This window comes from Miniopterus schreibersii (assembly GCF_964146895.1).
Source record: "Miniopterus schreibersii genome assembly, chromosome: 3".
In the NCBI taxonomy this organism is placed as follows: Eukaryota; Metazoa; Chordata; class Mammalia; order Chiroptera; family Miniopteridae; genus Miniopterus; species Miniopterus schreibersii.
Genome location: NC_138103.1, coordinates 85,797,229 through 85,820,022, shown reverse-complemented (window position 1 = coordinate 85,820,022; position 22,794 = coordinate 85,797,229). Strand labels below are relative to the sequence as shown.

The 22,794-nt window shown below is 41.1% G+C and overlaps 1 protein-coding gene across 2 annotated transcripts in view; it reads right to left on the bottom strand.

Annotated features, from left to right (window-relative positions):
* FBXL7 (F-box and leucine rich repeat protein 7) overlaps window positions 1–22,794 on the bottom strand; it is a 299,181-nt gene that overhangs the window by 4,625 nt on the left and 271,762 nt on the right. For both annotated transcript variants that reach the window (XM_081131645.1, XM_081131646.1), the window contains exon 3: window positions 3,625–4,236. In XM_081131645.1, coding sequence (XP_080987771.1) covers window positions 3,625–4,236 — 612 coding nt within the window. The remainder of the gene's footprint in view (window positions 1–3,624; window positions 4,237–22,794) is intronic.

The following is a 22,794-nucleotide window of genomic DNA, read 5'->3' as shown; positions in this document are numbered from 1 at the left end:
TGGTGCTCCCTTAAGTATCTGCAGGATGAATGAATGATGAATGAATGAGTGACTTATAGAGTGATTAAGTCTTCCATGGGAAGATCAGGTAGGATAATCCTATTTCCAACATTTAAATGTCCTCAAAACTCTGACCCTGGCTGATGTATATCTACATTGAAAAATAGTTGTCTACTTTATGATAATGCCTTTCATTTGTGTTGAATTTTGAAGTTTACAAAGTGTTTTTATAAACATTTTCTTACCTGATTTTTAAAACAATCCATTTTACAGATAAAGGAAATTAAGTTCAGGAAGACATCTTTAGATGCTACTCTAAACATTGTTTCTAACCCGTTTTCTGCCCAAGAACATGTGTGTGCATAAATTATATACATATTTACACTATGTATTATATAATTATTATATAGTTACATATACTATATGAAACACTCATTTCATTGCATAATTCAGTCCACTATATATTACCATGTAAAATGTGCACAGTATTACTTTAGTATGTAAATATAAATAAAGAATTGGTATGCACAGTCTGCATATTATATAAATAAATGCATATGCATACATAGTTCATTACACTTCACAGACTGCTCACTTTCTCTCTACTCTACCCGAATCCCTCTGGCGGGTCTTAAGCCAGGTGCCTCACCTCGGGCACCTCTGTGCCTTGTGGTTCACGTACTATCCAAGGCTTCCAAGCAGCTGCATGATCGTGCTAACTGGGACTTTCCTCTCACCTCTTGGCAGGCTGCCCAGGAAACTCGTGTAAAATTCAGGTCCTGGGAATAACTTTGTTCAAAAGCCACGTGCTACCAAGTCAAAGAATTTTGGGAAGGAGTAAAGCATACCAGGCACACTGGAGAACAAAGATGCGACTTGTCAGAGGTGACCCGCGCTGCTCCAGTGGACTCCGCGGTTTTGCAGGAGGTGGTTGGTACTCCCTGAACTTTGGCTCTGAAATCTTCTTTTGTTTTGAGTTTCTTTTTCTAGGTTGACTGTAATTCTGCTTATACTGAATTTATATATCCACAGTAGTGGTTGCCCATCTCCTCGTTTTTCAAGAGTAAAAGATACTGTATTTGGTACAAGGAAATATATGCACTGTTTTTGAAAATTAGTTCCAAATTCAATGAAATACTAGTTTAGCTCAGTTTTGGTAAAGAAACTATTGCAATAGGCTTATATTATTTTAGATCAATAATTTTTAATTTTAACTTTAGCCTTAACTCTTACAGATTTGCTAAGTTTGGGTTGAAAAGAAACTGGTCCATGGCTCAGTAGGTAATATCTATGGCTAGTTCATGCACTGCAGACACAGAGAGAACCTTAGAAATCATCCCATCTAACCTTCATTTTCTAAAGATGAGACATCTCAGGCTCAGTGAGATTGTTACTTGTACAGCCAGACTGGGACAAAGTTTCTCGACTCCTGATCCACTGCTGGTTCTCTTTCTCTGGAGAACCCTGACTAAGCATTTATATAAAGTAATATGTGATAATTTAAAAAAACATACAACACTACAGCTACTTATAGTTATTTTCAATGACTTGAAAAGATAGCTTTCAAGTTGGGCATTTTCTGCATTGCTGGGGATGGAAGAGGCAGTCTCATGTCCTCAGGGGGATGGGGATTAAGTTCTAGACCAGCAATGAGTCTTCTACAGTCTAGTTTACTGCCTTTGAGAAGGTGGCCACTATCAGAGGCCAGCTGTAAGAACCAGGGAGAACAAGACAGATGACATCGCCTCTGGCAGCCCTCTGGCTGCTCCCTGTATCAATACAAGTCCCAGGTTCTCTCAGAAATGGAGGACACCTTTCAGAGGTGGTGATAACAAATTCATCCTTATGGCTTGTTGGATCTCTCAAGCACATCTACCTGAAAATCCCTCCTCCATATATGAAATTCTGTCCTCTTGGTGAGTTACAGATTCCCCTTGTTTTGGTCCCTATGTGCACATATCACAGGAGGGCTTTGGGAAACATTCGAGGGTTTATACAAATATATACAGACTGGCAAATTAGACTGGTATAGAGGAAGGGCGTTGAGACTTACATATAGAGGTTAGTCAAAGGGGCTATGCTAGAAGGCATTTCCATTCTCAAACAGCTGAAGTAGTTTTTGCACTGAATTTCAACAGGACTCCAAAAGAGAGGGTACAATAGCTTGCAGCCTGCATTGAAGTTGCATGGGGAGTCCCTTTAACAAAGATGGGGATTCCAAAAAGAAATCATTTTCTAATCGGAGAAATGAAAAGGAAATGAGGTGTTTATAAAATAGGCCCACAATGCCCAGAATCTTAGGATGTTAGAGTCCAATCCCTTGCCTTTTTTTTTTTAACCGAAGGGGAAACACATCTAGAGAAAGCTGCAAATTGTCCCAAATCACAAGGTTTTGAAATTAGTTTCCACCACACCGCAATGCTTTCTCTCTCCAGAATTCCTTGGAGGGGAAAAAAAAGTAAGAAAACCTCTTCGTTTCCTGCTTCATTATGCCATTGGCTGCTCACGACTGCACATACGGTTACTATGGTTTTGTACTGAAGCCAGCTGAAGAGGGGAGCAAAGAGCTGCTTGCCAGCAAGGGGAAGAATCTGCAAAAAATAATTGACTGTCTTCTGAAATATTTTCAGATGTCGGCTTTCGAAAGGGAGAGAGAGCTGAGAGAGCTGGCTTTTCCCTCAGGTTTTTTGGGAGGGTATCATTTACCTCAGAGGCTTGTAAATCCCAAATTCTGTTTATTTGCCGGTCACAGCGGTTTTTTACTTCTTGACCCCTCCCCAGCTACCCCTGGGGCTGGGGCTCATGCCGTTCATTTCTGTAACTCCCCGATGCATCTTACACATCTCAGCCTCTCCAATGTTCATCTTTTCACTGGGCAGCAGATGAGATAAAGAGGGGCTGTTCGTCTGGCCGGATCCACATCTGGCGCCAAAGGGTGAGTCTGGGTTTTAATTCTTCCTGCCTGAGAGAGGTTTCTGAGCAAAGCAGCCATGCTGGGATTTCCCTCAGCTTTTAAAAGAACTAAAGGCCCCACTCGATAGGCCTGACCTTTGCCCTATGTAATTGAGTATTTTGCTTAAGAAAAGATACAAAATCAACCCAAGGTGAGGAGAGTTGGGGTGAAATATAAAGAGAGTCAGCCAGGATGGATTTTTCTCCAACGTCCGCAAAATGGCACATCCCTTGGCTCAGCTCTCTGGCTCTGTATAGGACAATAGCCCATGGACATAAGGGCGGTTTTAAAGTACCTGTGCCTGACTTAGATATCGGTTCCTGTTTACCTGTGAATAGGTACATGGTTCCCATTACCTATGGTTGCTCTGAAATAACCGTGGGCGTTTTAGGGGGAAAAGGCATCTAAAAGTCGTGTTAACTTGGAAGTGCCAGACAAAAGATGCCTCTCGTTGCTCTAAGAAGTGGGCATTATTTTAATGGGAGAGAGATCGCTGGCCTCCAGGGTCGCGATCACATAGAGACAGTTTCTCTGGAAGTCAACCCCTTCCCGTCCACCCCCATCGTTAGTGGTGGTCAAGAAGAGGCCCCTCCCCAGGTGGCAGTGCCCTCTACGGCTTTGGGATGGTGCCTCGGGAAGGCCTCGGTGGTGGGAGGGCGGGCGCCCTTTACCTGACACGTCCAGGTGCTCCAGGTTGGGGCAGAGGGACACCACGTCGAAGACAGCCTCGTTGGAGATATTGTAACAGCCCGAGACCTCCAGGCGCCGCAGCTCCGGGCAGCACTGGGCGATGGTGTAAAGGCCTCTGTCCGTGAGCCGCCGGCAGCCACTGACAGTCACGGTTTCCAGCATGAGACAGACGTTGGGCGTGTCCTGGCACAGCCTGCGGGTCAGCACCTTGAGGGCGCGGTCCACGTTGACCGTGTCGCCCGCCAGGCGGATAGTCCTCCAGAGCCGCGGGTCCCAGGCCAGGTTGTACCAGCGGCGGCACACGCGCGCGCAGCGGCACAGCTGGTTGGTGGGCAGGAAGGAGAAGATGCGCACCATGGAGTGGTCGGGCAGGCGCTCCACGCTCGCCTGCGCCTTCTGGGGCCGCGCGGCCAGGCGGATGAGCGGGTGCGTGAGGCGCGTGGGGGGCGGGGAGTGGACCATGGCCACCGTCTCGCCGGTGACCGACGACGACGAGGTGGACGAGCCCCTTCCATTCTGAAATCCCGGCAGGTTCGGGGGACATATCAAGGCTGGGCTGGGCGTGCTCAGTGTGCGCATACTCAGGTCGGAGTCTGGCAAAGGACAGAGAGCAAAGGGTTAATGACGGCGCGAGGGGGCCCCCCGGAGGAGGCGGGTTGGGGTGACGCCACCGACACCCATCCCCGCCGACCCTGCCGAGTCCGTCACCCGAAGCTGAAGCGCGCGCGCGTCTCACCCGGTCCGGAGAGGGGCGCATCCTCCGCCCCGGGGACGCGCAAACTTTCCCGCGCGGGGCCAGGTAGGAAACACTGGAGGCCCTGCAGGCCGCGTGGGCTCCGCCTCTGGGCAACTGCTCAGCCCCGCTGTCGTGCAAAAAGCTGCCACAAACCACATGCAAACAGACAGGCGCGGTAGTCGCAATAAAATCTGTTGTATAAGAACAAACCAGCTGGCTGTGGCCCGAGGGCCGTGTTTGCTGACCTCTGATCTACGTGAGAGGTGACTCTCTAAGGGCCACGACTTCAAAGTTTCATTATTTCCCTCCCGGGAGGAGACTTCCTATATTATGAACATGAACTGATTTAGTTTCCTAAATATATATTGGTTAGGCAGAAAAGATGCTTCATTGACAAAGGAGAGTGGGTTTCAGAAAGGAAGTTGGGCCAGCGGGTGTAGAGTTTGCTGTCTTCGCCCTCACCTGTCTCCGAGTGTCCTCCCCTTCCTGTCTTTTGAGAGCTGGACCCCAAACTATGGGGTCTGAGCCTGGGGAGCACCCCTTCGTTTGTTAGACGTCAGATGGTACGCCCACGCCTTGAGTATCTGTGGCAATATTTATTTTTTTCCTTCTTAGTAACAACCCCTTCCCTTTGCATTTGAATAATGTGAGTGATATTTTGTTCCTTGGAACCAGATAACTTGATGAAGACACAGTGGTTTTTAAGTTTCTGAGGGGTCATGTTCTTCAGAATACTACTATAAGGAATCTGCTCATTTCATATTCCGCTACCTCAATATATATGCATGAGAAAGAATTTATTCTCTATAAATATATTTATATTATGTATTTTACATTATAGATGGATATATTCATCTAGGAAGACACTTATTCTCTCTAAATATGTTTATATATTTTATATATTTTGCATATATAAGAGAGACAGAAAGAGAGAGACAAAGAGATAGTTTCTTTTTCTCCAAAACACAAATTTCTTCATCGGTGAAATAGGGAGTTGGACTAGATGATTTCTAAGTCATTTTCAGCTCCAATTATAGTTCTAAAGACTTAAAAACTCTATTGTTGTGTGCTTTTCCACATTTCATACCTTGGTGATTTTCAAACACTGTTTTTTTTTCAAAGAACTTCCAGTAATAGCATACAACACAAAAATTCCAACACATCTTCACTGAGTGTCTATTTGTAGTTTTCATACCCATATACTTTTTGTACTTCAGTAATTTTTTTCTTTTAATTTACTGCTTTATAATCAACCCCGAAAATGTCCTTCAAATGCCCACAACTTTGCTTATGGAGTGTCTTTGAATTATTGTGTGCCCCTCCCCACCATCTGCCTCTTGAAATAAAAACACCTTTTGCGACTGAGCACCAGTGCCTCCTCCTCTAAGAACGTTTTCCTGGTGTCTTTGAGACATAATTAATTCTTTCCCCGTTTGTGAATTTATCTTTCCTTAATGAGCTTGATTGTATTATTTTTCTCAATTTTGCACTGTTCCTGTATCCTCACATTCTTTGTCCTGTGGCTTTGCAGTTCTTCCCAGAAAGAGCATGTTTCTTTGGTCTAGTGATGCTGGGCTTGGCCATGTGACTTGCTTTGGCCAGTGAATTGTAGGGATTATGATGTCCCCAAAGTCACTGGTGTGGTTGCGCGTGCCTGGCTAGTCCACTGATCTTAGGATGAGGGGAAACTGATGGAGCAGACAGAACTGGCCCGACCTGCTGCTGAGAGTCAAGCTCAACTAAGCCCAGCTGGGGCAACCAATGTCCAATTGAAGCCACAGATGCGTGAGCTAAAATACTGAGTTGGGAGTGCTTTGTTACGCAGCATTGCTGCCTTCTATTTCATTAAAAATGCCTTTGAAATAAGCATTGAATACTTTTTTTTATGTGTGCCCTGGTGGTATCTGACAGAGCTTATGGTGCACAGTAGGTGCACATACATGTCTTGAATTGAATGCAAATACTTAGATGTTTAAAAATTAACAATTTCTAGCTTGGCATGTAATTTTCTGTTCTGGGTGGTATACATACTGCATTTTAAATCATTCGTAAGAAAAGAAATATGTACTTCTCACTTTTGTAATCAGCTAAAATGAATAGTAAATCTTTCAGGAAAATATTAAATGTAAATCAATTAGGCATTTCAAAACTGCCATCCAAGTTATCACGATCCTAACTGCCATCACTACATGAACTCCAAGAACTGCCCCTGAAGTTGGGTTTTTCTTAGGCGAGGATAACTTATTTTGGGCCAGGAGGGAAAGATAATCTTGGGCTTTAAGCTCTGACATTTGAGCAGCTGTGAGGGGCTCTGAAATCTCCCTCCCGCCTGCTTAAACTCTATTCATCTTGAAAGGGAAGACACTTAACAGTGCTCCAAGGGGACCAGTATAGCTTGAGTTAGGCCCTGAGGGAGGAACTATACTTATGGAGTGGGTGGAGGTGGATGCCTAGAGCCTGCATCTTTAAAGGATTCACTTTTCTTCACTCTTTTATACTCTAGGCCCTGAGGGAGTGCATCCTGAGTGCTGAGCATTTAGTAATGCTTTCTGTTTTCCTTTCTTTTCTTTGTCAATAATCATAGCTGAGTGGTAAGGGAACTCACACTCAGAGAGCACTGGCAGCCTTACACATCTGTGAGGAAATTCTGCCCTTGGGAGGATTCAGGAGCATGGTACCAGCTCTCCTGCTCTCCGGTCCAGAGTATAGCAGCAGGACTCTCCGAAGTCATTCCTGGTTGCTGTGTACTGCTCACCAAAGTGGAGAGACAACTGTGGAGTCAGGAGATTTGGGCCAGGAAAGCTGGATGTCTCTTCCCCGAGCACTCACCAAGATTCTCCAGTTCCTTCCTACTTGTTCTTTAGCAGGTCACTAACCCTCAGAGAATTTTTGAAAGGATATAATTGGTCATCATTGAATAAGTAGCACCTGATAATAAATATTAATAAAGAGTGATGAGTAATGCAATGATCTGAATGTTTGTATCCCCCTCAAATTGTTAGGTTGAAATCCTAACCCCATGGTGATGTTGTTAGGAGGTGGGGCTTCAGGGAGGTAATTAGGTCATGAGGTGGGGCCCTCATGAATGAGATTAGCGCCCTGGTAAAGAGCCCCCAGAGAGCCCCCTCACGCTCCTGCCATGTGAGGACGCAGCGCAAAGACAGCAGACTCTGAGGGAGCAAGTGGCACCAGACATCAAAGCTGCCAGGGCTTTGATATTGGATTTCCAAGCCCCCAGAACTGTGAGAAATAAATGTCTGTTGTTTATAAGCCACCAAGTCTGTGGTATTTTGCAATATCAGCCCAAATGGACGAAGGCACGTAACAACTAGAGATATGTGTATCTGAAAGTTGTCACAAAATACCTCTTCTTGATATTTTACCCAAATATATCACATATATATATATAATTTAATGTATCTAATACACACACATATGTACATAAAACATACATATATTTACCCCAAATGCACACACACATATTTTAAATCAGAAATAAATGCTATTATGAGTAAAATATGCATGTCTTGCCACACAGTCTTTCCTATCCTTTGACACTAGGAGCCATTTATTGCCACTGGGTATGATTTATAAAAACAGAAGTTTTTCATATAAAACTACTAAGAATCCCAGAATATAACTGTCTATATACAAATAGAGCAAGGCTTCAAATTTAAAACAAGGCTCACGTCCACCTCCCGAGTTGTATAATTCGTTGGCATAGGGGACTACAGACAGATCTAGAGCACTCTTTTGTACATAGATTTTTTTCTCCTATGTCCCTCTCGAGGCAATAGCTGCTAATTTTTTGGACAGAGCTTAGAAACAAGGTTCCCTGATACCTGGCTACACACTCAGGAGAGAATCAAAGACAAATATTATGATGATAGACTTAGAAAAAAAGCTGGACCCTCCTGCTGGCCTTATGACACTGTAATATAAACAGAAGCAGAAAGGAAGAATATGGATTTAGAATATGGCTTTGGAGTATTTTGTAGGCATGAACTTATTTTCATATCTGAATACCTATTCCAAGAGAATTCCTACCTATCTGATGTCTTGAGGGCAAAATCAGCCTGTATCACTAAGGTGAGACCTTTGGGTTAAAACATAATTTGACAATAATTCTGAGAGGATATTATTGCTATTTTTAATACACTGTATACATTCATATACATTTCTATAAAACTAAGCCGTTATTTTACATCTTTCTTAACCTTCCGCTAGGCAAATCGTGAATGAAGGACAGTATATGGAAGGTCTCCACACTACCAGACATTTTGAGCAAGGAAAATAACAGAATTGCAAAATGTACCAAATGAAATATACATTTCCAAAAGCTTCTATCAAGGATCAAATTCATTGTTGCCCACATCAAATGTCCTGAAATTCTGAGAAATCCTTTTGATAACTGGAGGTGGGGATCATGATGAAATGGCACATAGTAGTTGGTTTAACAGCCTTCCTTGCCTGCTGCCTCTCTGGTATCCACATCGTCATAAGGGGCAGGTATCACTCACAAAGCATTCTTGGCAAGAAACATTGCAATGAGCTGTAGACAAAATACTCTCAATCCTTTATTTGAAAATAAGATGTCCCTTGAAATGTCAGGAAAAGAAATGCCCAAACTCTTAGGAGAGGAATACACCTTCATAAAATATGAAATATTTCCAGAATGTAAAAGGCAACAGGCTTTTTTATACACCAAGACCACTGTTTTCCCTGCAGACATTCTTTGAGCAAACGTTTGTTTTCAAGAATAAGTATATGAATCGATAATGTAATCTTTTAAAGGTAGGCTCTACAAATTATTTTGTGGTAGGATAGATGGGTGCATGGAGGGATGGACAGAGAGAGACAAAGCTATTAGAGGAAATATTTGCGAAAATGACATGCCTGATTAATTACAAATATAAGGATTAGGAAAGAAGTTGTCAGTTATGAATATGTAAGACTCGAATAAAGATAGAGGTAAACATGTAAGTATCACAAAAGCAGAATGGGGGGACTTAAAGGAGAAATGATCCCATACTTTTTCAATAAGACATGAATTTTGTGTCTAACTGTGGCTCTTAATGATACTGAAAAGCTGGATATATTTAAAAGATTGAAACAGAACAAAAAACACACACCACATAGCACTGAGATTTGCAGAAAAACATAAAGTTGGACCGCAAGTAATACAGGGGGATAGACACTGGGTGTTAAAATTCTGTAGGCTGGGCTGCTGCAGATTCTTAGAATACAGATTTATAGGCAGAAAAGAAAGTAACTATTCCTTCATTCACTGGGTCATTTAACACACATTGTTACTGCTGCCCGAGTGCCCCGTTGGGTCTAGAAAGAAAGGAGTTTTTGCACTTGACTAGATTATAAAGCAAACTTCTAGCCACCTCCTTTCCGCCCCGCAGGCCTGTTAAGGTACCTCCGCAGCCTAGGCTCTGACCTCTCCAATTTCTTGTATCCTTTAGGGAGAGAGAAAAATGACTGTATGTTGAGAGTGGACTCTATTCACACCAAATCCAGGACGGCAAAGGAAAAGAAGTTTGTACAAGTCTGGGGAAAAAGTCAGTTTTCGTAAGTCTAAGGTGAAGACAGTGAACATAGAATCTCCCAGTAGTGAAAAACATTTGAATGAAACAATATTTTCGTTGAGCTTTTGGATTTTCTCAAAAAGAGTATAATCTTTGACACAATGGAGATCCTAAGTCAAATACATGTAATTATACTTTTTTAATATCGGTATTTTTGACTGTTGTCTAAACTAAGAGATAGTTGATTCTTTGAAGTTTAAGAGCTTGTGGCTCCATTAATACTTGAAAATGTTTCCAAGTATGTAATTTACATGAGAACACTATGTTTTGTGTTCTTAAGTTACTTTAAATATGTAAAGAATACCCAAAAGCATAGCTGTCTTTTTTTTGGGAGGAAAAAACACACACCCTATAAACTCTTTTTCTCATGGTTTCAGAGTCCTGGAAATTTTACATCTTTAGTAATTACAGTACAGTATAAAAATATTCAAGGCATCTCATACACACATGCTTATTAGACACATTTTCTTCTAACTAGATAGCTGCCTCTTTTGTACAAGTTTTTATTTTCAAACCACTGCTGTTTACACTCTAGGAAGTCATATTTACATTACACTGGCCTTTCAAAGTCAAAATTTACAAAGCTACTCTGCTTGTTCCTCCTCTGATTACCAAAACTTTGGTGCAAGATGCTTTCCATTATAAGTGGTCTTTCTACTCAAGATCTCTTGCCATAAAAAGCAAGGTTTCTTTTCTTAGCTTAAACTCGAGCTTAAAAAAATACAATTATTAAAACTCAGCGAGTGAAGAAAAAATACCATCTGAAGGATCTTTTTTCTTCTTGTTTTATATAAAAATATTTTTCCATAATGTGGTTCAATTATATGCACACCTAGAACTTATTGAAGGGATTGGCTGCTATAAGTAGAAATTTATCTAGGGCAGGTTATCTTGCATTTTGCCTGAAGGGGTTAGCTTCAGGACCCCAGGATTGCCGTTGGTAATGTCATCTAGAAGGTGGCACCCTGATTATGGCTAAGACTCTGCCCAAGAACAAAACACCTGCTTTGCCAGTCACCTGGACGAGTCTCACGAGGGTAGAGCTATGGTGATTGAGCCCTGAGATCTTGAGGATGAGGCTTCTGTAATATTGGGGTATGTGGCCCAGTCCCATGCCTGGCTCTTTTTTATGCCTGACCGTCAGTTCCCCAGTGTTATCCAGTTTCTGACCCTGAAATGAACTGAGAGCAGGGATTCGGTTTTGCCCTTTAGCTCCTATAGAAGGGATTAGTTATTGCTGAGGAAGCTATTAAGCCACATGGTTCTAAGAGTCATAAATATAATCAATGAAATTACAGAATGGCATCTTTGGACTCTACAGTGACTCTGATTGTGTCTGCAACATGAATATCTAGGGAGAATCTTTTAGGAAATTTATGCTCCATGAAATATCAGGTGGCCTCAGAAACTGTGAGCCCTGGATTATAATTCAGCAGCCTCCTTATGGTTTTCTTTTGGGTTTAAAGGCTAACTTCTTAGTGCCCTCCATGTTCCTATCTGCAGCATAGCAAAGGGAGATGATCTGGTCCTATTTGTTCTTTCATGGAGAGCGGATGTTTCATCTGTGAGGGAGAGACTGTCCTGCTGTTAGGTGCTACCCTTCTCAAAAGGCAAGGAAGGGTAGAGCATGGCTTTAGAATCTCCTTCCCCCTCCCCCCCTCCCTCCCTCCCTCCCTCCCTCCCTCCCTCCCTCCCTCCCTCCCTCCCTCCCTCCCTCCCTCCCTCCCTCTCTCCCTCTCTCTCTCTCTCTCTCTCTCTCTCTCTCTCTCTCTCTCTCTCTTTCTTTCTTTCTTTCTTTCTTTCTTTCTTTCTTTCTTTCTTTCTTTCTTTCTTTCTTTCTTTTTTTTCTTTCTTCTAAAGCAGGCCTTAGATTCAAGGTCATTGACAGCAGCATTTAGCTAGCATTTCATAACATTTTTATTGCTTTGGGTTTTTATTTTTCATTATAATTTACTAAAAAGTCATCCTCTATTTATGGCAAGTGATAGGGTGTTTCAAGTAAGGTAATGCTGGAATATTTGTTTTTTAAACAGTAATTTAAATTCGCTTTAAGAATATCGTGTGAATAATAGTGTAAGGGGTGAGTAGATATGACAACAACCATGACAGCGTTTGTAAATGTCTGAAGTTCAGGAAATGCTGTTCAGGTGGAAAGAACATGGAAGACGGATGAACCTGGATGCCTGTCTCTGCCCTACTGTGTGCAGCCTGCATCCTCTGAGGCAAGTCAATGAAACTTCATGAGCCCGAGGTTCCCCTGCTGCAAACCGGACATAATTCCAGCCAGTTCACACAGGAGTTAGGTGGACTCCATGGGAAGTGACATTGTTGGTGGAGGCATCGGATCAAAATGATACAACCTGTACTGAGCACTTGGTGGGGAGAAACTGGGCACGCTCCCGCTACGGGGCTATGCTTTTAGGGGCACATTATTCTGCGTTCGCTGGCATAGTGCCATCTTTATAAATTCCTCCCCTTCGAAATGTTTTTCATGTCAGTGAGAAGAGTTGGGGAGAAGAAGGGGGTAGAATAAAAATCAAAATCCATGGTTAGAACACAATGTACTAACTCCGGTGAACAAAATATAGCCATTGCATTTATTGGTCAAAGAATATTGTAATTGTGAAAGCCTTTTCTCATAGTTTATTTAATAAAATCTATTTTTCTATGACATGGTGGACTGCTCTCTCCTTGAAATTTCTCCTCTGGCTTTTGCAGCGCCATTCTCTCTCCTGCTTTTCCTTTCACCCGCTCTGTGGTGGACCACTCACCCACTGGTGTTCCCCAAGGGTTTCCTCCTAACTCTTCTCTCCTAGCCTCCGGCCTCCCCCTGGGTGGGCTCATGCACACACATGGCTTCAGCAATCGCCTCTAAGCTAATGACTCCCGAATCTTGATTTCCAGTACAGACCATTCTCTCTCTCTGTCTGTGCCTCTCTCAAACATTAGACACATATATCCAACTGCCTGCTAGACCAGTGCTGTCTAATATGGCAGCCACTAGCCATATGTGGCTATTGGAAACTAAATCAATTAAAATTTAACTAAAAACTCAGCTCCTCAGGTGCACTGACCACATTTCAGGAGCTCATTAGCCACACATGGCCAGTGCCTGCTACTGGACATCACAGATACAGAACAATTCCATCACTGTACAGATTCTACTGGACAATGCTAGGCTAGTCCCTTCCCCAAAAGTGTATTGCATGGATCCCCAATAAAATATGTACAAGGCTGAATGCATCATTATCTTTTGCAAAAGTCTTCTTTCTTACATTGTGTTAGTTCCTGTTAATGGTGTCACCAATCGTCAAGTCTGCCGCCTACACTAGAAACCTGGAATCATCTTGAATCCTGTGTATATCTGATCAGTTGCCAAGTCCTTTACTCTGCTTAGCTTATGGATCTAATGTTCCCCTCCCTTCTCTGTCTCCATTGCTACCATCTCATTTCAAGTTTTCATCATCTCTCTCCTTTCAACAACTTAAGTGAGATTCCTGACTCTGATTTTCCTTCCAAACCCTCTACCACTCTAACACAACCTCTGTCCCCAATTGAGGGCAAACTTTCTAAAATATGAGTCAATTTCCTTGCACAAAATCCTTGAATGGTTCATTCTTTTCGTTGTGGGTTGAATTACATTCACTACAAATATATGTTGAAGTCCTTACCCCTGGTACCTACGAATGTGGCCTTATTTGGAAATAGGGTCTTTGAAAATGTAATCAAGTTAAAATGGGTCATACCCATTATGATGGTCCCTAATCCAATATGTCTGGTGTCCTTATAGGAAAAGAAGACAAAGACACAGGGAGAAGAGATGCAGAAACACATACAGAAATGGGATGGTCGTTCAAAGACGGAGGCAGAGATTGGAGTTATGCTGCCACAAGCCCAGGAGTATCTGGGGCCACCAGGAGATGAAAGAAGCAAGAAAGCATTTTCCTTTTTGTCCCTGCCAGCACCTTCACTTCAGCCTCCAAAACCGTGAGACAATAAATTCTGTTGTTTTAAGTCACCTGGTTCATGGTACTTTGTAACAGTAGCCCCTGGAAACCAATATACTAACATCATTTCACACTTTTTTCTTGAATGTTTCCTATGTGCCAGGCATTGTACTAGGAACTACTCAGGGAATAAAGTTCAATGCTTTAGACTGTGTAAGAGAACTTTCCCCCAAATTCACAAATCAGAGCCCCGCTCATGTTCTCCAGGCCCAGAAGGTCTGTTCCTCCAGACTAACTGGTGGATTCGCCGTCATTGCTCAAATCCCAGGTGGGATGTCAGCGTCTCTGTCAAGCCTTCCCAGATTCAGCCAGGCTGAATTATTTAGCTACTTTTAGTGTTTCCATTGAACTCAAATTTGTCTGCATCACAGCCCTTTTCACGCAGTGTCTCCCCACCCACTAGACTGTGAGCACCTGGAGGCCCGGTGCTTCTCATTCATGTCTAAGTCAGTCCAGTGTCTCACCTGGCTTCAGCCACCCAGAAAGTGTTCAACCGATGCACCAAAGGGGATGCCCTTTGCTTGGTCCTGCAACAAATCCCTTTCAGTTTCTTTTTTGTTCTAGTTGGAAATATTTTATAGGAACTGCTTGGAAGAACCAGATGTTTCAGATTGAAGAAGAAGCTGGAACCTCTCTGTGCTTCATCAACATTTTATTTTTAGGTCTTTTTTTTCTTTTTCTCCACTTAATTTAGGCTGAAGGTAGTACATACACTTAGTGTAATAAGATTAGTCTACTCAGAAGATATTTAAAAAGACACATGCACACACAAAAACAATCTCTTGCAGCACACACCATCGGAAGGGTCTCAGAGCCAAATCCCTGGTGCTTTTGTTTCCCCCATACCTGCTATTGTAGATTACTCACATCACCGCTCACTCCTGAGGACAGTGAAACATGAATGGGCAAGGGGGTGGGAAATGGGGACATCTGTAACAGTTCCAACAATAAAAATAAAGTTAAAGAATAAAATAAAAATGTGAAAGTGTAAAAAACCCCACAAAAACATGAAAATGCACAATAAATAAAAAAGGACACCACTTTTACATTGGCCTAAAATTTTAAGACTTATTCTGTTTAAGTCTAGTTACCTAAGATGGAACAGGAACTCTTTCTGCCCCAGAACTGATTCACACGTCAATCGTAGTGATCAGCACTGGCTTTTCCTTCCCAGTGCTGGAGAGACAGTAATATTATTCACTGTCCTCCAGGGAGCTCACTTTGCAAAGCTGGGGCAGTGAGCCAGCTCTTGTCTTGACAAGAGAAGAAACACATAGATTTTCATGAAAACGCTAGCAATCTATATTTTTCAACCTTCAAGGTGCACTTTGTATGGAAGCCTTAGTAATTTTCTATCTTCAATTGTCAGATAATGCTTTTGCCTTATTTCCCTATGAACAGTTACGAAATTCCAATGTTTGCATCTTTCAAAGCTCAATACTTAGTGTAGTATTAAATTTAGATTCTGGTAAAGAGAAACTTATAAATTTTTAGTTCACAGCAAAGCAGGCCCCACAGGGAATGGCAGTCTGTCTCACGAATTCAACTTTCTACTGAGAAAATAGAAATTGCAGTAAACTTATAAACATGTAAAAGATCAATAATTAATCAGAATGTTCTTAAAGCAAAACAAATCTTTGAATTTCCTTAGCTATTTGAAAATGTAATCCACCACTTTTTAAGTTATTTACGATTTCTTTTAACGTAAAAATATGTATAACGGATTTATTATCTACAAGACACTGTTCTAAGTACTATATAAATATTGATTCATAAAACACTTATTCATAATGAAAACATACAAAACTCATAACCCTGATGCGAAGACACGATGCTCTTTGTTTCCTATTTTGATTATATAGCAATACCAAAGTCTAAGAGGAGTAATTATAAACCTTTTGTGGGTTTTGTGGCAAAAACAGAGGTTCTTTGCTATGATTAACTTAGGTAGATTATGGTTGTGATTGGTTGTTTCTAATTTTATTTTGGCCTTTACATAATAAAATCATAAGAAGTAAAACTATTTCCAGGGGTAAAGTGTAGCTCTAGTCAAAGCTCAAAATTATTTTCAGGAGTGTAAGATACAAAAAAGGAAGTTAATAACTACATGTTTGTTCTCTTGCACATTAATCTTGGTCAAGATGTTCCTAAAGTTTTCCTCAAGAAAACAAAATCTCTCATAACTATCTGACTATATTTATGTGGGTTATTTTTTCAATAGTGAAAAAACGAATGTGGTGGGTGGGCCACTAGTCAATCCTGCACGGCTTGCTCTGCTCTGATCGCCTAGACCTACAACTTGAAACCTTCACCATCACCGTTATGACAGCTTTGTTGAGAGACTACACCGTGCTCACCTAGAGATCAGAGGGGCAAGCCACCGAAGCCACCCTGAAGGACTGGCAATGGCAACATGGTGTGGATTTCTGAGGACAGCTCTGTTAATTTCTCCCAGTTTCGGGAACTTGGTGAAAAAACTGTATGGAATTGCTGCCTCCTGAATGGTACTAAGCCAACTTGAGACCTCTTTTTGGCGGTGTGGGGGACTATAAAGGAGGCTAAAGAGTAAGCCTAAAGAGTGAGCTCTCCACTCAAACATGGGACACTACAAATACCCATATCACCAACGACGGCATGCTCCGGGACTGTGAGAGCAGATGGAAGTGGTATATTCCATGTGGAAAGCTGGGCTGGAACAACTTCCTCAAGTCATCTGGACACATTTTTCTTTTAATCAAAGCATTGATTTCTTCCTTGTATATTATTCGGTTGTCTTCTGTCAACATAATGGCAGCAAATGGTGAAAATGTGCTGGCTCAAAACATTAGGCCATTTAGGTAATAATAATTGTGTAAACATAGATGCAATGGTGGGCACTTTCTGCTATGAGGACATTAAGAGCTCTGGGACTTTGCATGTTGGGGCATCTGTGCCTTCTAAGGAAAACAAACTGATAACTTCATAACTTTAAACATCCTGTCCTGTCCCAAATATTAAACATATGCTCTAAGGGGGAAAAAAGCACATGTGGAAGCAAGAAAACCAATATAAAACTGTCACTGTGCACTCTACAGGCACAGGGAGAAGGCCAGGAGTGACAAGATGGGAGTCAGCTGCATGGGACCTTTCCCATTTGGACAAGAATAGAGAAACAGGGTCACTGGAGTGGAGGCTTTGGGATCCTAATTAAATGAGGGTTTCTGATCACCCTATAATCACGTCCCCTTGATAGTCTGCACAAGTCAAGTTAACAGTTATTGAAGGATGCAGTTAAATTCTCTATGCACTTGCATTCTAAAATGAGCGTTATTAACCTGAAAAATAAACCTGTACAATACACAGCAAGGCACGGCAATCACATCCAGCTTGCAAATCATTCAGAATGCAAAGCTCATCATTTACAAATTCATGGCTGAGTAGTGGGCACCTTGTGCTGGGTATGATTAAAAACTCCTTCTAGGGGTGAGAGAATAATTTAGGCCTTGGTTCTACTCAAAAAGGGTAATGTACTGTGTGAAACTCGTGATCTGACCTAACTCTGGCTGTATCAGATTATTGCTTGCTCTAATGTTCTATGGTTCTCTTAGGAAAAATCTTGTGGGGGAAATAAATGATGAGTTATTAATTAAAATGCACAATAATAGAGGAAATATTTGGCACTTCTCACATCATTATGCGGTAATTGTATGGTAGAGTAGATGGCTTTTATAAATTGGAGTAGCCACTGAAAAATCTATTTCTGGAGTGGCAACTAATGAATCTATTTCTGATTTTTTTCTACACATGATTTTGAAGTTAACTAGGTTTCTACTTGATACTTTATGGAAGAATTTAGGTTTTAAGAAGAATCCAGAGATTTGTTATACAGAAAACTGGAAATCTACTAATTGGGCCAATGCATGCACAGGCTGATAAATATTATCAGAAGTTATAGTAAAAGTGATTTTCTCCCTCTTTGAACCAAATTGTTTACATTTCAATGCTTCAGTTTCTACAATCACAGGCTTCAGTTTATTGGCTCACTTATTATTTCATTGGGAATGTGTATGGTGTACTCCAGTGTTTTCTCATAAGATTCTAGGGTTTATACATTTGATTTATTTTCGTATGTTGCTTTGATCCCAATAGGGAATCCACAATAAGAAGTTTTCTGGGAATTATAAAGTATTCCATTTAGAAGGTAACAAAATTCTTATGCAAAGGAAGTGATTATGTTGCTTCATATCTCCTCCTGTCACCCTTCCTCCACCCTGGCTGGCTTTGCTGCCTGCACCATGAACAGACCCTATAGGCCAGAACACCAAGAAAAGGAGACTTTTCTTCTTTCCTTGCAATTCTTCAGTACAGATCTTAATATGGTGGTGCAGGGCCAGCTGTCTGAGGAAGGATTATGCTTTCAGTTTAGGAACATGGTGAGGATGACCTCCCTTTTCTGTCGCCAATAATAGATTTTTGTCTTTAGAGGTGCCCTCCTGTGACCTCAAGTTAAAATGATGATATATCTGAACAGGTGAATGCAAAATACTAACAACCAACTATTTCTTAGTGTGATTAAATTGATTATATCCTTGTGGGCATAGATAATATGATGAGGTTAACCCAAGAAGGATCATTCCTAAACAGTTCTCCTAACAGCCAATTAATCTTTCTATCCCCGGTGGAAAGTGGCTCTTGAGTTCATACATCATATTTTCTTTCATTTTCTATAATTCTCAGTATCAGGGGCAAATTTCTACATGAAAGACCCTGAAGAAATACTTGGTGACATTTTCTTAGGCATGTATCTTTAAAATAGAATTAAAGATTAATTTTTTTAATCTTTGAACATTACCATCAATATTCTTTTTTTATTTTTTTATAATCCTCACCTGAGGATATGTTTTTATTGATTTGAGAAAGAGAGAAACATAAATGTGATAGGGAAACGTCTATCAGTTGCCTCCTGTACATGCCCCTACTGGGGATTGAACGGGCAGCCTGGGTATGTGTCCTGACGGGGAAGCAAACCCATGACTTTTCAGTGTACAGGACAATGTTCCAACCAACTGCGCCACCCAGCCAGGGCATTACCACCAGTATTCTTACAGTAAGCGCAGTCAAAGCTCCACACCTTACCAATGACAACTGTAGGAAGATTCTCGTGGGCTCTTGCTTTATTTTCTCTCTATTGATTATTTATTTTGTTGGGTGTTTTTGTTTCTCTTTCTGTTTCAGGACTCCGCATAGTTCCTGACGGGGCCAGATGGCATGGCATTACCCTTCCAGGCTTGTCTAATATATTGATACAACTGCTCCCTGCATCTTAAGTATTGTGGGAGCAAAACTAGGTTTTTGCCTTTTTCTGTTTCCTGAACTATTTTATCAAGTCGTTCAGATCAAAACTTTAAGCTTATAAAACATTGATATTTCAAATCAGTTTATCTCAAAGACAACTCCTTTTCTGTGTAAATAATCTTACGTGCTATCATTTCAAGCAGCAGAACCCTTGAAACAGAACAATATTTCAGGACATTTAAGTTAAAAATACGGTATGTTTGAGAGCATGATTGATAATATTATACCTATATCTATATCTATATCTATCTTATACACCTTTATATATACCTTACACACTTTCTGTATACAAAGATATATATACACACATACAATACATAAAAAATATATATATATTCTTAGTTTTGAATGTGCTATGAATTATTCAGTTCTCTTCCCAAAAAAGGCAAAGAAAAAGCCCCTGTGAGAAACAGAACTAGCTGGACAAAGAATAAATACTTGGCAGGCGGTGAGCAGGTGCAGCGAAGTGGCTTCCCAGCTGCAAGGGAAAATAAACAGAGGAGCTGCCGTGCGAACGCCGGTGACATTGAACAGGTTCACGGTCAGCGCTGAGCTGCACTTCTTCTGTAGGTACAATGCAGTGGCTGAGCCAAGAATACACTGAGTTTTATCCAGGCGTCTATGGAAACTATTTCAGGTGGGGAGCTAAGTCCTCTGACACATATTTTTAGCTTGAGGCTAAAACTAAATTTGACCATAAAAACATTTTTCACATAGCTACGCCCAAGGAGCATTTTGTTGGAATCAATACACAGATGTCCTTTGTGAATGATGAGAGTTCAAGTGAAGAGCTTCATTTCTCTCTTCTTATGCTGACTGATAGGTAGGATTTTGCTTTTTCTCTCTCTGTCCCACATGAACATTACGTGTCTGTCAGTCACTCTGGCTGCTGGTTGGCATTGCTCTACCACAAGAAATAACGGCTGGCTTTACACATTACTGCTGCTGATGGCCTCGCCTTCATGTTTTCAAGTAAATTAACAGAATTTCCAAGGTGGTTGGGGAGAAAGAGGCTGAGGCATTTCTGCTCCACCAGAAATGGGTAGCTGATGGGTAGTTGCTGCCTGAACAAATGTTCTAGCGAGTGAGTTTCCTAGCTGGGGCTGGATTCACTCTGTGTGTCTGCTCTGCATATGGGTAGAATGCTGGTTTCTGCTACTTAGGATGTGATAGCTATACTAAACAAGGCTGAAGAGAGATCGTTATATTCATGAGTTTGGAAAACATGATATTTATATGGGGGGAGTACATGGGGATGGGAGATTGGCTAGATACCTTTGTGTTGGGTGTGGGTTTTTTTTGCACACTCATGTTAAACGTCTTAACTTGGCATGCTGGCTTGGCAATTTGTTTCATTATTATTGGTATGAGTCACAGTGACATTATGAAAAATATTTAATAATAGCAACGGTCTCCTAATGAGTTTCATACCTTTTACTCTTTTCTACTCTAATCCATTCTGGTTGGATCAGTCTTAAAACACACCTGTCATCCACCCCCTCCTTTACTCAGCATCTTACACTGCTTTCCCCATTGCCTGCTGAATTCAGACTTCTTGCCTGTCCATATAAGGCTGGCCTTGTTTGGGCATCAACACAGTTTTTTAACCTTTTCTGCTAGTACCTCTTTTGTGTGGCCTACCTCCAGAAAATTGGACTATTCACTATTTCCAGGAGCATGATCTAAACTCTCCCCTACCCTAGTGGTCCCTTCTTCCTTCATATGAATTTATGTTGTTGTTTTAAAATCTTTTCAGGCTTGATTAAAGTACCGTCTACTTTATGAGCTACTGCCTGGGTCCATCAACGTATGATGCATGCCTCAATTAAACTATCACAGCACGTTCCATCTTCATTAAGGTATTTATTTATCTTCCTACATATTAGTCTGTAAGCTCCATGATGATTGGTACTCTTGATTAACTTGCTCACAACTCTTTTGCTAGAATCTTACAAAAGTGCCTCATACTTAATAGGTATTCAATAAGTATTTGCTGAATTAATAAGTGGAATGAGTAAAGGCTTTAGATTTAGCTCTTCGAGTCTTTCGTTTTATCTCTTGCAAGTTGAATGACTGCAAAAAAGATTCAGACATATGAGTTGAGTTTAGGAGACCCTCAAAAATATTTGTTAAATTAGGAAAAGTTGCATTTTCCTACTACAGTTTATAAAGCACTTTTAGGTATACTATCTTTCTTTAGACTTCATGCCTTACTGTGGACAAGTTTGGTGTTTTTCCATTTTCATATTGAGTTACTAAGGCCTACAGAGAAATAGTAAATAGCAGCCCTGGGATAGGGCTACATCTTCTGATGTTTGTCAACAACAACAGATGCAAGAGTAAGCTGTCCAGATAATCTGCATTTCAAAGGGTCAGAAGAGGAAGGAACTGGCAGGGGTTACTCCATTAGCACGCAGTCACTTGAGCTGGAGAACTGTGAGCACACTCATCTCTTGATTTTCCTTAGCTAGGATTTACAGATTGGCTTAATGGTAGTTATCTTCACACTGGGTGAGATTCTCCCATCCCATCACTGGAACTAAAAAATGAGTAATTTTAGAGACTATTTTGCCCACCTTAGGCTCTCAGGATGTACCAGTGTTTTAAATCCCAACTTTACAATTAGCCTTGAACTTCAAAATATGAAAAAAATGCCCTAAGCATCAGAATGATCATTCTTACAGACAATGGAATTTAAAGGATCAGAGGTGTCTACGTTGTAATGTTTGCAAATGAAATAGCCACTAAAATGAAATACATCCAGCTTATTATAGCACCTTCCTTACTTATTGTAATTTAATTAGACATTGTTTTTTCTGGAAAAATTTTAAGGATTTTCAATGATAGATTTTTTAAAGCTTTCTGTAAGTTTCAATTACGTCCTATCATCTATCTATCATCTATATATATCTACATCTACATCTCTCTCTCTCTCTCTCTATTTTTTTAACTATGTGCCTCCCTCTGCTAGATTGTAAGCTCAAAGGACTTCATCTTTCTTTTGTTTCCTGTTGTGTCTCCAGCTCCTACAACCGAGTTGAGCTGACACAAAATATGTGCTTAATAAGTATGTGTTGAGTGGATGGATACTAAAATACAAAAAATTACACATAGGATTTCTCTTTCTTTCCAAAAATGTAACTGGGAAAGGCAGTAAGTTAAAGTCAGCAGAAACTCCTCATCTGTGCAGTGGAACGTACGTGGAGGACAACAGATGAGTCCCTGGGCGCCTACCACGGCCCCTCGGTTAGGCCTGCACCAAAAGTAACTGCTGCGTCTCTCACATGAGCAAGAACCTGGGCAGACTCAGAGAGCCTACTTTTCTGATATACCTGAGTGCATATGGTAGAATTAGGAAGTGATAAATTACTCAGTGGCATTGGAGATCTTTTTTAAAACTACTTCATCTCAGTTGAAGTATTTAAATGGTAAGAGGTTATAGCAAAAGAATACCAAAAAGAGGTAAAATATTCAGAGAAA